Source organism: Pelodiscus sinensis, chromosome 8 (assembly GCF_049634645.1).
Source record: "Pelodiscus sinensis isolate JC-2024 chromosome 8, ASM4963464v1, whole genome shotgun sequence".
NCBI classification, from domain to species: Eukaryota; Metazoa; Chordata; order Testudines; family Trionychidae; genus Pelodiscus; species Pelodiscus sinensis.
Window position 1 is genome coordinate 33,546,374 of NC_134718.1, and position 13,337 is coordinate 33,559,710.

Genomic DNA, 13,337 nt, shown 5'->3' on the forward strand with positions numbered 1-13,337 from the left:
AGACCTCACCTCAAAAATTCCTGTTTATGAAAAAGCAGTTCCTTCCCAGTCCAGCCCTCTCAGGTATTCTTAGCTCAACCATCCTCAGTTCAGAAAAAAAAGAAAATAGTGGTGGCAAAAGATTGGTTTGTATTCCTGTGTTCCATAGGAATCAATCAGACCGCAACCCCATTGTGCTAGGAGCTGTACAACACAATCTGTAAGAAAAATGTGGTTCTCTTCCCTAAGACCACTAAATCTTCTCAGAAGATCAGACAAATAGAATGAAACAACATATAGCTAATGAAGTCTCAGAAGGGTAGCTGTATTAGTCTGTAACTTTAAAAACAAGCAGTCCTGTAGCATCTTAGGGATTAACAAATACATTATATCATGAGCTTTTGTGGGTAAAACCCATTTCATCAGATGAGTAAATGAAGTGGGTTTAACCAATGGAAGCTCATGATATATTTGTTAGTTTCTAAGGTGCCACAGAACTGCTCATTTATATTGAGAGTTAAAGGTAATCACTGTCTTTTCTGGGGCACCAAGTGGGCTGCACCAGTTGATTAACCAATTATAATCTCTTTATAACTGAATCCATAGTCTACTCATTTTGGTCACTACAAAAGTTCTTTGCTTTAAGGAAATGAAGATTCACTATCAAAGAAGTTCAAAAAAAGCCAACACCAGTTCTGTGTTAGGAACCAAAATAGGTTTCCTCGCCACTCCTTTTTGCGATAACTTATAGCTAACACAAACAGACAAACACAGCATTGACAGTATTATGGCCTATAACCTAGGCTACAAACTACATGAACTCTCACACCAGCAGCTAATTAGAAATTGTCCAGAAACTAGTTCTGGAGACACTTTTTTTAAACAAATATTCAGTCTCATTACAGATATGATTCCTGTGTGCAGTAGGGACTAAGCACGGACTAAAGTTTGTACTAGTGAATGCTTGTGTTTGCCAAGATTTGTTTTTCATCAGAGCATAGAAACTTTGATTTAATATAAACCCAGCTTTAGCTTCAGGTTAGTTACTATTAAAAGCAAGAAGGTAATACTTAACATGAAATGCTAGTCTCTCCCTTGACAAGATTGGTTGGGTTTGTAATATAGTTCTAGTCAAACACTTTCAGAGGATGATCTTACAAACTGAGTACTTGCAACTTCCATTAGCTTCAAGTTGCAAATTCTCAATACCTGGCTACTAAAGAGGCCTACAAAATAAAATAAGATTTGTCTTAATTTAAAAATTACTTGAGATGAAAAACTGTTAACTGCCCCTCCATTTATATCAAGGCATATTAGGTGAATTTCTGTTGCCTTTAAGTTATTCTTACTAAACTTAGTACAGGGCTACTCTGGTTAGATTTTTTTCTGAAGTAATTTATGTATTTATATACTTCTGAGAACTTTTATAGAACTTTAGAAATAGGACTCTATTTTAAAAAAACTCTTGCAGGACAAGTGTTAAATAATAGCATGCCACCTTGGTAATATATATCCATCATTTTGTTTCAATGGTTGTTTTTTGTGTTAAATGCTGTAATATTATGCAGTATTACTTCGTTAGGCAATCCAACATCAGCTGTGAACAGACAATAGTAATAATGAAGCATTTTAGATATCTATAAACATTTGTGCAAATATGGAGATGAAGAAACAAGAGTACTACAATTCTGCAAAAACTTTTATTAAAGCTAGTTTTCAAAAATCTTTAATAAACCCACTAATACTTGAAAAACTCTTGCCCTGTTCAACAGAAGTGCAAAGACCATAAGAGCAACAGAGTAGTACCGGGAAAACTAGTAAGCATTTTCTGGTTCTGTTCATGAGATACTCAGATAAGAAGCCCCACGCACCCAACATTAAGACACTCAACCCCGTTAAATTACATTGGTTTGCCACCAGCAGTAGTCTCAGGTAGGTTTTGCTGTTTACACAATTCAATTTTTTGATAGATATAAATCCAAAATAGTAAGTTTACAACCCTTATCTGTGGCACAGTGGTAATTCAATAATCTATGTAACCATAATTAAAAATTGGGAGAACATTTTGGTGACACTATTTTAGATGTTCATTTTCATTGTACTTGCTATCATCTTCTCAGCCACAATGCATTGATGCACATGTCTTCTGAACTGGAAGGCTGCAGAGATTTACTAGAACTGGCATTCATTTATGGATTGACAAAGTCTAGAAAAAGTCAATAGGTAATTATTTCTTTGCCTTCTTGGGTGCTGTTTTCCTTCCTCCTTTCTTGGAATTGTTTCCATACTTTGCTTCCATTTGAGCCAGAAAGTCATCCATTTCTTTCTTTCTATCTTTATTTCTGCTCTATAAAATGAATGAGAAATCTGTTTATCAAAAAGTAATTGAGAGATCCAACTTCATTAGACTACTAAAAGATGTTGGGATGTACTAAAGAGAGAATATGGAAGATGTAATGTCATTATGTAAAAATCTATGGTCCACCTTAATCCACATCACCTCGTATCTAAAATAAGTAAGTAGAAAAGGCCAACACAAATATTAAGTAACTGAGAATGGGACCGTGGGTTCCTGACAGGAGGTAATGGAGATCAGAACTAGGTTCTAGAAAATAGATAATCTAGATATCTAATTTGTTTATACGGATACAGCATAAGAGGCTATCATAGGAGGCTCCCTCATCATTAACTAAATAGATACAATTAAAAAATAACCTGAACAGCAGCACATTTTTCCTCTACCCTCACAAACATGCCAGCAAGCGAAATTCAAATCAACATCCTCACATCCCTTCCAAAACGAACCATCCCTCCTGTAGCCACTTCAGTGTTCCCTAAACGCCTATTCAGACAGGCTTTGCTGCTGCATATGGACGAGATCAACACAGTCAAAGTAGATTCAGATCACCAGATTCAGATCAAAGCACAGAGAACAGATTAAGTGAATTCCAAGATCAAGAGTTCTTCATGCAGCACCCTTTGTAAGAAGCTTCCATCTACAAGTAAATTAAGCTGCCTCCAGTCTCAACAGTGACAGTATGGCAGAGGGAGCATTGCAATTCCTCAAACAAAGATCTCAGGTCATTTTATATCTTGCTTTTCAAAGGGCATCTATGCAAGCAGTTCTATTGACTGCACTGGACTAGTGGGTGCTTTAAACTCCACCTGGAAAACGTTAAGAAACCATTCAAGCTCTTGGAATATTGATGTCATGTGTTCACAGCAAGACTCTCCACTTAATCAAGATAATAATACATTCTTCAGAGCTTCAGATTTTAAATAAGTTTAAGGTGTAACCTCATGTAGAATACACTAAAGTTGTCCTACCTACAGAAGGCAGCAAAATAGATATCAGCATGGTCCACCTCAGAAAGAAGAGAGTGTAGCCCCATGCCAGATATTAAAAAGCCAACTTGGATGCAAATGCTCTTTTGTCCTTTAAAAACAGCTGAAAATCTAACTCACTCTTTTCATGTGTGAGCTGTGAGAATGTCCGACCTTCATTTATAATCACAGGAAGTTATAAAATATCTGCTAATTTCAAGCTGTTTCTTCCAAACTTCAGCTCTTTTCCCCTTATCCATGGCCTACTTGACAGCATGCTGTGGGATGGACAGGCTAGTATATAAAGCTTGATGTGATCAGTAGGAGAACACTTTAACATCTCCCTAGCAAGTGGCCATACCTACCCATTGAATAAAGAGTGACAGATTAGATTCTTGAGGTCTCTGTCCTGTTACCTGTTATCTTAGATGCCTATATACAAATGCGAGAAGTATGGGTAATAAGCAGGAAGAACTGAAAGTGCTAAAAAGTATGTACATTTATGACATTGTTGGCATCACAAAAACTTGGTGGGATAATACACAATTGGAATGTTTGTATGGAAGGGTACAGCTTGCTCAGGAAGGATAGACAGAGAAAAAAAGAGAGATGTTGCCTTATATATTAAAAATGAACATGCTTGGAGTGAGGTAGAGATGGACATAGGAGATGGAAGTGTTGAGAGTCTCTGGGTTAGGCTAAAAGGGGTTAAAAACAAGGGTGATGTCATGCTAAGAGTCTACTACAGGCCATCTACTCAGGGAGAAGAAGTGGATGAGGCTTTTTTTAAACAACACACAAAATCATCTGAAGTGCAGGATTTGGTGGTGATGAGGGACTTCAACTATCCAGACATACGTTGGGAAACTAACACAGCGGGGCACAGACTATCCAATAAGTTCTTGGACTGCATTGGAAACAACTTTTTATTTCAGAAGGTTGAAAAAGCTACCAGGGGAGAAGCTGTTCTAGATTTGATCCTAACAAATAGGGAAGAACTGGTTGAGAATTTGAAAGTGGAAGGCAGCTTGGGTGAAAGTGATCATGAAATCATAAAGTTCACAATTCTAAGGAAGGATAGAAGGGAGAACAGCAAAATAGAGACAATGGATTTTAGGAAGGTGGATTCTGGTAAGCTCAGAAAGTGGATAGGTAAGGTCCTATGGGAATCAAGACTGAGGGGAAAAACAACTGAGGACAGTTGGCAGTTTTTCAAAGGGACATTATTAAGGGCCCAAAAGCAAGCTATTCCGTTGCATTGGAAAGATAGAAAATATGGCAAAAGACTGCCTTGGCTTAGCCACGAGATCTTGCATGATCTGAAAATAAAAAAGGAGTCATATAAAAAATGGAAAGTAGGGCAAATTACAAAGGATTAATATAGACAAAACACAGGAATGCAAGGGCAAGATTAGAAAGGCAAAGGCACAAAATGAGCTCAAACTAGCTACGGGAATAAAGGGAAACGAAGACTTTTTATAAATACATTAGAAGGAAGAGGAAGACCAAGGACAGGGTAGGCCCACTGGTCAGTGAGGAGGGAGAAACAGTAACAGGAAACTTGGAAATGGCAGAGATGCTTAATGACTTCTTTGTTTCGGTTTTCACTGAGAAGTCTGAAGGAATGCCTAACAGTGAATGCTAGTGGGAAAGGGGTAGGTTTAAAAGATAAAATAAAAAAAGAACAAGTTAAAAATCGCCTAGAAAAGTTAGATGCCTGCAAGTCACCAGGGCCTGATGAAATGCATCCTAGAATACTCAAGGAGCTAATAGAGGAGGTATCTGAGCCTCTAGCTATCATCTTTGAAAAATCATGGGAAACAGGAGATCTTCCAGGAGACTGGAAAAGAGCAAATATAGCACCCATCCATAAAAAGGGAAAGAAGAACAACCCAGGAAACTACAGACCAGTTAGTTTAACTTCTGTGCCAGGGAAGATAATGGAGCAAGTATTTAAGGAAATCATCTGTAAACACTTGGAAGGTGGCAAGGTGATAGGGAACAGCCAGCATGGATTTGTAAAGAACAAATCAGGTCAAACCAATCTGATAGCTTTCTTTGAGAGGATAACGAGTCTTGTGGATAAGGGAGAAGCAGTGGATGTGGTATACCTAGACTTTAGTAAGGCATTTGATATGGTCTTGCATGATATTCTTATCAATAAACTAGGCAAATTCAATTTAGATGGGGCTACTAAAGGTGGGTGCATAACTGGCTAGATAACCGTACTCAGAGAGTAGTTATTAATGGTTCACAATCCTGCTGGAAAGGTATAGCAAGTGGGGTTCCGCAGGGGTCTGTTTTGGGACTGGCTCTCTTCATCAACGATTTATATATTGGCATAGAAAGTACGCTTATTAAGTTTGTAGATGATACCAAACTGGGAGGGGTTGCGACTGCTCTGGAGGTTAGGGTCATAATTCAAAATGATCTGGACAAATTGGACAAATGGTCTGAGGTAAATAGGATGAGGTTTAATAAAGACAAATGCAAAGTGTTCCACTTAGGAAGGAACAATCAGTTTCACACATACAGAATGGGAAGCGACTGTCTAGGAAGAAGTACGGCAGAAAGGTTTCTAGGGGTTATAGTGGACCACAAGCTGAATAGGAGTCAGCAGCGGGATGCTATTGCAAAAAAAGCAAACATGATTCTGGGATGCATTAACAGGTGTGTTGTGAGCAAGACACGAGAAGTCATTCTTCCGCTCTACTCTGCGCTGGGTAGGCCTCAGTTGGAGTATTGTGTACAGTTCTGGGCACCACATCTCAAGAAAGATGTAGAGAAATTGAAGAGGGTCCAGAGAAGAGCTACGAGAATGATTAAAGGTCTAGAGAACATGACCTATGAAGGAAGACTGAAAGAACTGGGTTTGTTTAGTTTAGAAGAGAGAAGATTGAGAGGGGACAGGATAGCAGTTTTCAGGTATCTAAAAGGGTGTCATAAGGAGGAGGCAGAAAACTAATTAATCTTGGCCTCTGAGGATAGAACAAGAAGCAATGGGTTTAAACTGCAGCAAGGGAGGTTTAGGTTGGACATTAGGAGAAAGTTCCTGTCAGGGTAGTCAAACACTGGAATAAACTGCCCAGGGAGGTTGTAGAATCTCCATCTCTGGAGATATTGAAGGGTAGGTTAGATAAATATCTATCAGGGATTGTCTAGACAGGATTTGGTCCTGTCATGAGGGCAGGGGACTGGATTCGATGACCACTTGAGGTCCCTTCCAGTCCTAGTATTCTATGATTCTACCATAAGGCAGACCATGCCACGTCTGGAATAATTCAAGAACAAAGCCAATGAAGAATATTCCTGTCTACTCCCAACAGAGCCTACTAACACATCAATGATTCCTTTATTGTGGTATGGTATGTATTTAGCGCAGCAATCCTAGGTTCCTAATACAGGCAGTCCCCGGGTTCCGTACAAGATAGGGACTGTAGGTTTGTTCTTAAGTTGAATCTGTATGTAAGTCGGAACTGGCATCCAGATTCAGCCGCTGCTGAAACTGACCAGCGGCTGACTACAGGAAGCCCAAGGCAGAGTTGCTCTGCCCTGGGCTTCCTGGAATCAGCCGCTGATCAATTTCAACAGGCTGAATCTGGATGCCAGTTCTTACATACAGATTCAACTTAAGAACCCCAGGCGTCCCCAAGTCAGCTGCTGCTGAAACTGATCAGCGGCTGATTCCAGGAAGCCCGGGGCAGAGCAACTCTGCCTTGGGCTTCCTGTAGTCAGCGCTGGTCAGTTTCAGCAGCGGCTGACTTGGGGACGCCTGGGGCAGAGCAGCTTGGGTGCTACTGGACCAACCCAGCAGCACCCAAGCTGCTCTGCCCCAGACGTCCTGATTCAGCCGCTGCTGAAACTGACCAGCAGTGGCTGAATCAGGACGCCTGGGGCAGAGCAGCTGGGGTGCTGCTGGGTTGGTCCAGTAGCGCCCAGAGCAGCGCTACGGGACCAACCGGCAGCGCCCCAGCTGCTGTACCACAGGCGTCCGGAGCAAAGCCGCGGAGCACGGGGGCAGCGGGACAGCCCAGACACGCCGTGGCTGTCCTGCTGCCCGCGTGCTGCACAGCTTTGCTCCCCGTCTCCCTGGTCTGCTGATCTTCAGCAGACCAGGGAGACGAGGAGCAAAGCGGAGCAAAGCCGCGGAGCACGCCGGCAGTGGGACAGCCGCGGCGTGTCTGGGCTGCCCGCTGCGCGCGTGCTCCGCGGCTTTGCTCCGCTTTGCTTCCCGTCTCCCTGCTCTGTTGGTCTCCAGCAGACCAGGGAGACGGGGAGCCAAGCCACGGAACACGCTGGCAGCGGGACAGCCACGGTGCGTCTGGGCTGTCCGCTGCCCGCGTGCTCCCCGTCTCCCTGGTCTGGGGAGACGTGGAGCAAAGCCGCGGAGCACGCGGGCAGCGGACAGCCCAGGTGCGCTGCGGCTGTCCCGCTGCCGGCGTCCTCAGAGGCTTTGCTTCCCGTCTCCCTGGTCTGCTGGTCTCCAGCAGAGACGGGCAGCAAACCCCGTTCATTACTGCGGGACTGCCTGTATAAGCTTTCATGGTTTATTTGGGACCAGAATAAACGTAACTACAGTGAACCAGTTTATTTTAGTGTAAGAGAATTTATTATATAAAATACTGCATCATACTCAGTGTTAATCAGCCTTCTAAAGGCTAAATGAAAAGCATGAAATTCAGCAGTAGGGCTTATTATAATCACCAGTAAATATTTTTCCAATAGGTAATGCAGTTCTGAGGACATCTGCAAGCATATTAGCCTACTGACTTTTGGGCACAAAAAGGTAACTCTCTAAAGTCAAAGATATAAAAATAATTTATCTACAGAGATTCTCAAATCTTACTTCAATTAGTGCTTTCAAGTCATCTTCCCCTTCACCAAGGCCAAGTTCCTCCCTGGTCTTTTCTGCCTCTTTAGCTTCTTCTTGAGCCTGAAATAGTAACTAGCTACTTAGATGAAAACAAACAGCACATTATTTGATCTAAGTTTTATTACAACAGTCACTGAATACTACCTTTTGTGTTTAAATACACTTGACCCTTTAATTCAACAACTCTAGGAAAAAGGGCATGTTAGGTTAAAGATTTTGCTGGACCAGAGAAGAAGTAAGGGGAAGGATATAGGACACTTCACCTGGCATTCTGTCCCCCTCACCGCTCCCAGGCTCTTCCCCTTGCTGCTATGCAAGTAGTAGAGAAAAGCCTCTGCCAGAGCACGTAACTGCACTTTTGCTCCCTCTGTCCCCCCAAGCTGGGGGAATGGGAGCAGCAATGCACAAAGCCACTTCCGTCTCCACCTACCAGCATCCATACCACAGGTGTTCCTGAATTAGGGACACCCAGAGTATGGAGATTATAGTGTAAAGCTATAGGAGCAAAACAGAAAGAAAAAAAAGGTAGAAACTTGGAAAAAGTTATTTGTTCAAGGTTGTTTGGCCTTAAAGTTTTATCTGCATTAAACAAATGTCCAATTCTGGCTGTGCTATTAGGAAATTCTACCATGTTTTTGCTTCCTCTTAACTGAATTTTAACAATATTTACTATTCTTCTATTAATATAATTGCTGCATGCACCATCTGGTGTAAAGAATAAATATATGGTATGATTTCAGAAGGAAGTTTTTTGGCCTAAGATAGTCCCTTTAGATTTGAGTCAAGCGACACCGATCTGCTCCAATATTTTGAATATTAATAAGCTGTTAGCAAAGTGTGTATGGTATTCAAACAGATGACATGCAAGTAGAAAAAATATGTACATGCCTATTATTGCACTGAAGCCAAGAAGTAAACTGACTGCCATTAAGGATATGGCATTTGAAAAACTAAAGCTATGTATACACTTCAGGCCTTACAGCAGCACAGCTGTACTGTTGCAGGTGTGCTGCTATATGATCTCCTGTGTAGCCACACTGTGTTGGTGGGAGAGAGCTCTCTCATTGTCTTAATTAAACTACCCCAACAAGCGGCAATAACTACTGGCAGAAGAGCATCTCCTGCCAACAGTGCTGTCTACACCAGTGCTTTTGTTGATGAAATTTATGTCAGTCAGGATTTTTTCTTCCAACAAAAATTCTGCCAACAAAAATGCTAGTGTAGACAAAGCCTTTGTTATTGCTGAAGAGACAAAAACACGAAGTGTGTAGACTCAGATTCAAACTTCAAGTCCATTAACTCATTAATGGTGTGTCAGTCCTGTTTTTATAAATCACACCCCGAGAATTTGTAAGTTAAATGATTCACAGTTTAAATGGATTTGAAAAGAACACTTCCTGACAAGTGTAAACATTCAACAGCTTTCCCCTTTGAGCCTTTGCAGGTGCAGTAACATACCCTCCTTTTTCTTGCATTCATTTTTTGCTTAGACTCTTTTACAAAGACTTTGTAAGATGGAACTTCTCCAGATTCAATGGCTTGTTGTATGATCTTCCTTATTCTTGGTTCATCTGCATAATCAACACACAGTACAGATTCCATAATTTTGTCCATGTCTCCCTTGAAATCTTTATATGCTGCTTTAACATCAGCTAGCTCTTCTTCTGAACCTTTATACTTCTTTTCAAAGTCTTGAATATCTTTTATGGTGATCTGAAATTTCAAAACATGAATTATAATTTACCAGTGAAGACAAATTCTCAAAGTCAGATTAGAAAAAAACCCTGACACATTCATGTTTTCCAGTCCAAAATTTGATGTTAAAATTATTCTAAAAAGGTTTAGTCATCTATGGCTGAAGTTCTTCAGGAAGGACTCTATTTCAACTCATGGGACAATTTGAAAAGCAGTACTGTCATCTGAGAAAAGTTGGACACTGAGTCCCAATTAAACAATGTCTGAAATACTGCTCTAAGAAATCGAGTATCCTACTAACTAATGCATAATGTTTTGTAAACGTACAAATAAGGTCCCAAGTAACAGCTCTGCAAATTTCTACAATGGGAATATGCTGAAGGCAAGCCAAGGAGGCCCTCACTGCTCTTGTGAAATGTGATTTAATCCTTACAAGGACTGGTACTAAGACTAATTTGTAGCTCTCTTCAATACATAACCTAACCTATTCACACAATATTTGAGAAGTGCTTGCCTGCTCTTTATTATTTTGTGCATAAGAAATAAGACTTAGTGCCTTTCTAAATCTCTTGGGTTTATTTGGGTAAAAAGAAAAAAACCTTTTAACATCTAGCTTGTGAAGTTCTGCTCTGTCTGAATGAGCATGAGAAACTGCTCAGGCTAAAAAGGTAGAGTGAGGATAGCGAACCATTCTGGTCTTGTGGAAAAACTGAAGGGCTGACCAGCCAATAGGACTTGAAGATCACTGGAAGGGGAATATGGCTATAATGAATCCTGTTTTGGTTGACAAGGTGAAACAGTGAATAATCAATAAAAGGCTCAAAAGGAGCCTAAAAAAAGTGTAAGAACTGTTAAGGCCCCACAATGGAGTTGCATCTCTGGAATAAGACCTTACATAAGTCTCTTTACTGTGTCCGAGTTAGCGATACAAGTGTGTACCCATTTAAACAGTTAACCAATAAGCTTCAGTTTATCCATTTCTGTTACGGTTACACACCAGCTCCTGGGGAGCTAGCTTCTGCCCCAGGCTGCAGGCTCCTTATCAAAACCTGCAGCACGGGGCAGCAACCAGCTCTCTGTGAGCAGGGCCAGCAGCTGGTGCACTTAAGCTGATTCCCACCAACTCTGGCTCCCAGCCCTGTTCTCGGGGAGCCAGCTGTCACCCTGTGCTGTAGACTCTGCAGTATAAAGCTTATCCTGCAGAGCCCACAGTGTGTAACCACTAAGATTTTTAATCGTTATATTAACAGCTGTTTTTTGCCATCCCTAGTCTCAGTAAACACAGTCTTACCCCCTTCCTGCCTCTGTTACAGAGGCAGCAAGGGGAAGGAGAAGCAAGTAATGATTCGACTAGTTGCTTACATACAGTAAAACTCCGATGGTCCGGCATCCCTGATGGTCCGGCACCATCAGGAACCCGGAAGTGCTCCGAGCAGCCGGACCATTGGAGCTGCTCTGCCCCCAGCTTCCCCAATTCAGCCACTGCTAAAACTGACCAGCGGCTGACTCCAGGAAGCCCGAGGTAGAGCAGCTCTGCTCTGGCTTCCTGGAATCAGCCGCTGATCAGTTTCAGCAGTGGCTGACTTGGGTACACCTGGGGCAGAGCAGCTGGGGTGCTGCCAGGTTGGTCCCCACAGCACCGAGATGTGGCGCTGCGGGGACCACCCCCGCAGCACCCCAGCTGCTCTGTCCCAGGCATGCCGATTCAGCTGCTGTTGAAACTGACCAGCGGCTGACTTGGGGGACACCTGGGGCGGAGCAACTGGGGTGCTGCCGGGTTGGTTCAGTAGCGCCGAGGGGCGGTGCTGCGGGACCAACCCGGCAGCACCCCAGCTGCTCTGCCCCAGGCATCCCCAAGAGCAGCTGGGGTGCTGCCGGGTTGGTCTCGCCGCGCCAAGGGTCGGCGCTACCAGACGAACCCGGCAGCACTCCAGCTGCTCTGCTGCAGGCGTCCCGGATTCAGCCGCTGCTGAAACTGACCAGCAGCAGCTGAATCAGGGACACCTGGGGCAGAGCCAGACTATCGGAAGGGGGGGCTATGAGGAGTCTGGGACCAGACCCCTCATAGCCACCCCTTCCGATAGTCTGGCATATCTGATAATCTGGCACCCCCTGGGTCCTAAAGGTGCCGGATTATCGGAAATATACTATACTACTCTGAGTTACAACAGAATTCTTTCCCAGGTGTCTGCCTGGTAAGTCTTGCCCACATGCTCTGGGGCAGTGAGGGGCTAGGGTTGCCAACTCTCCTGGACTAGATGGGCTGAATGTCATTGCCACAAATGGTGTGCAGTTGGTCTGGGCTAGAAGAGTTGGAAAACAACAGAATTAGCAACTGCCTAGGACAGTACAACACAGATACAATAGATAGCTGGAAAGAAGAAGTTCTCTTACTAACCAAGGCAGCAGCATTTTAGAGCAAGCATCCATCATTATCTATCAATTATCGACACATCCACACTCCTAGGAGAACTAGATATGGGACCCCCTCCCCAAAAGTAGCAATACTAAGACCCCCCCTAGGTCACTAGCCCTTGGCTCTGGGAGCACCTACCTTCTTGAAGAGCAATCTCCAGTATTCCTCCCAGTTGCGGTCCAGGCTCAGCGCATCTGACTCCTCATCTACCACCCCCTGCTCGTCATACAGCGCCCGCTGCGCCTGGTCACTCAGCACCGCGTAGGCCTTGCCTAGGAGCTGAGCAAACAACTGTCACTCTCCGCGGCGCCTGCTCCCGAGCAGCGGCCCGGCCCCACGTCTTGTGCTCAGTCTCCCTGCCCCACGGAAGCAGCCCAGGCAGCGCGGGATGCAGGCTCGCTAGCAGCCGTGGCCCGCGGGCCAGGACAATGGCCCAAAGCCGCTACCTCACGGCACGGGGCAGCCAATAGAGTCTCCCCACAGAGCCCTCCCCCGGGGGGCGGCAGCCAGGGGTGCCGGTCTGGGGGCGCGTCTTTGCCCCCTTCACCCCCACGGGCTCACCTGGAAGTGCCGCGTCGCCTCCTCCTTGCGGCCCGGGGCCGCGCGGTCGGGATGGACCCGCAGCGAGACCCGGTGGTAGCCGCGGCGGATCTCGTCCCCCGAGGCCTCCCGCCTGACGCCCAGCACTTGGTAGAGGTCGGCGGCGCCGAACGCCGCCTCGCACTGCTCCAGCAGCCCCATCCCTTCGCGCGTCGCGGGCCCGGTTTGGCGCGCGCGCGTTACGTTGGGGACGCGCGCTGATTTACGGCTGGGGCTAGAACCGCCGCAAAGACGCGCAGCTGAGGCGGGGAGAGCAACTGAATTCCGCAGCCCTTAACCGGCGCCGCTACGGCCCAGTCCCCACGGGGTCTCCGGCTGGCCGCCGGCAGAGGCTGCTCGCCCCTGGGACTTCCCGTCCCGCGCGAGACGCCCGCCCAGACCACTGTGAGCTCGCATTGGGGCCGCTGCCTGACGCGCGCTGCTCCGAGGCTGGTACTGCGCATGCTCGGT

At 44.7% G+C, this 13,337-nt stretch overlaps 1 protein-coding gene across 1 annotated transcript; it reads right to left on the minus strand.

Annotated features, from left to right (window-relative positions):
* Positions 1–1,660: 1,660 nt before the first annotated feature.
* Positions 1,661–13,275, minus strand: DNAJC9 (DnaJ heat shock protein family (Hsp40) member C9). Its single transcript, XM_025189143.2, has 5 exons — positions 12,849–13,275; positions 12,426–12,566; positions 9,635–9,889; positions 8,150–8,236; positions 1,661–2,326 (listed from the first exon to the last, which is right to left on the minus strand). The coding sequence occupies exons 1-5, from the start codon at positions 13,026–13,028 to the stop codon at positions 2,207–2,209; spliced, it is 783 nt and encodes a 260-aa protein (XP_025044928.2). The 5' UTR covers positions 13,029–13,275; the 3' UTR covers positions 1,661–2,206.
* Positions 13,276–13,337: the final 62 nt, after the last annotated feature.

Bases quoted from the DNA above. Each gene is read 5' to 3' on its own strand.
- DNAJC9 (XM_025189143.2), bottom strand. From the start codon at position 13,028: ATGGGGCTGCTGGAGCAGTGCGAGGCGGCGTTCGGCGCCGCCGACCTC. The intron at 9,890-12,425 runs GTAGGTGCTCCC...TTGAAATTTCAG, and splicing joins GGAGATTGCTCTTCAAGAAG to ATCACCATAAAAGATATTCA. The intron at 2,327-8,149 runs GTAAGATTTGAG...TTCATTTTATAG, and splicing joins ACTTGAAAGCACTAATTGAA to AGCAGAAATAAAGATAGAAA.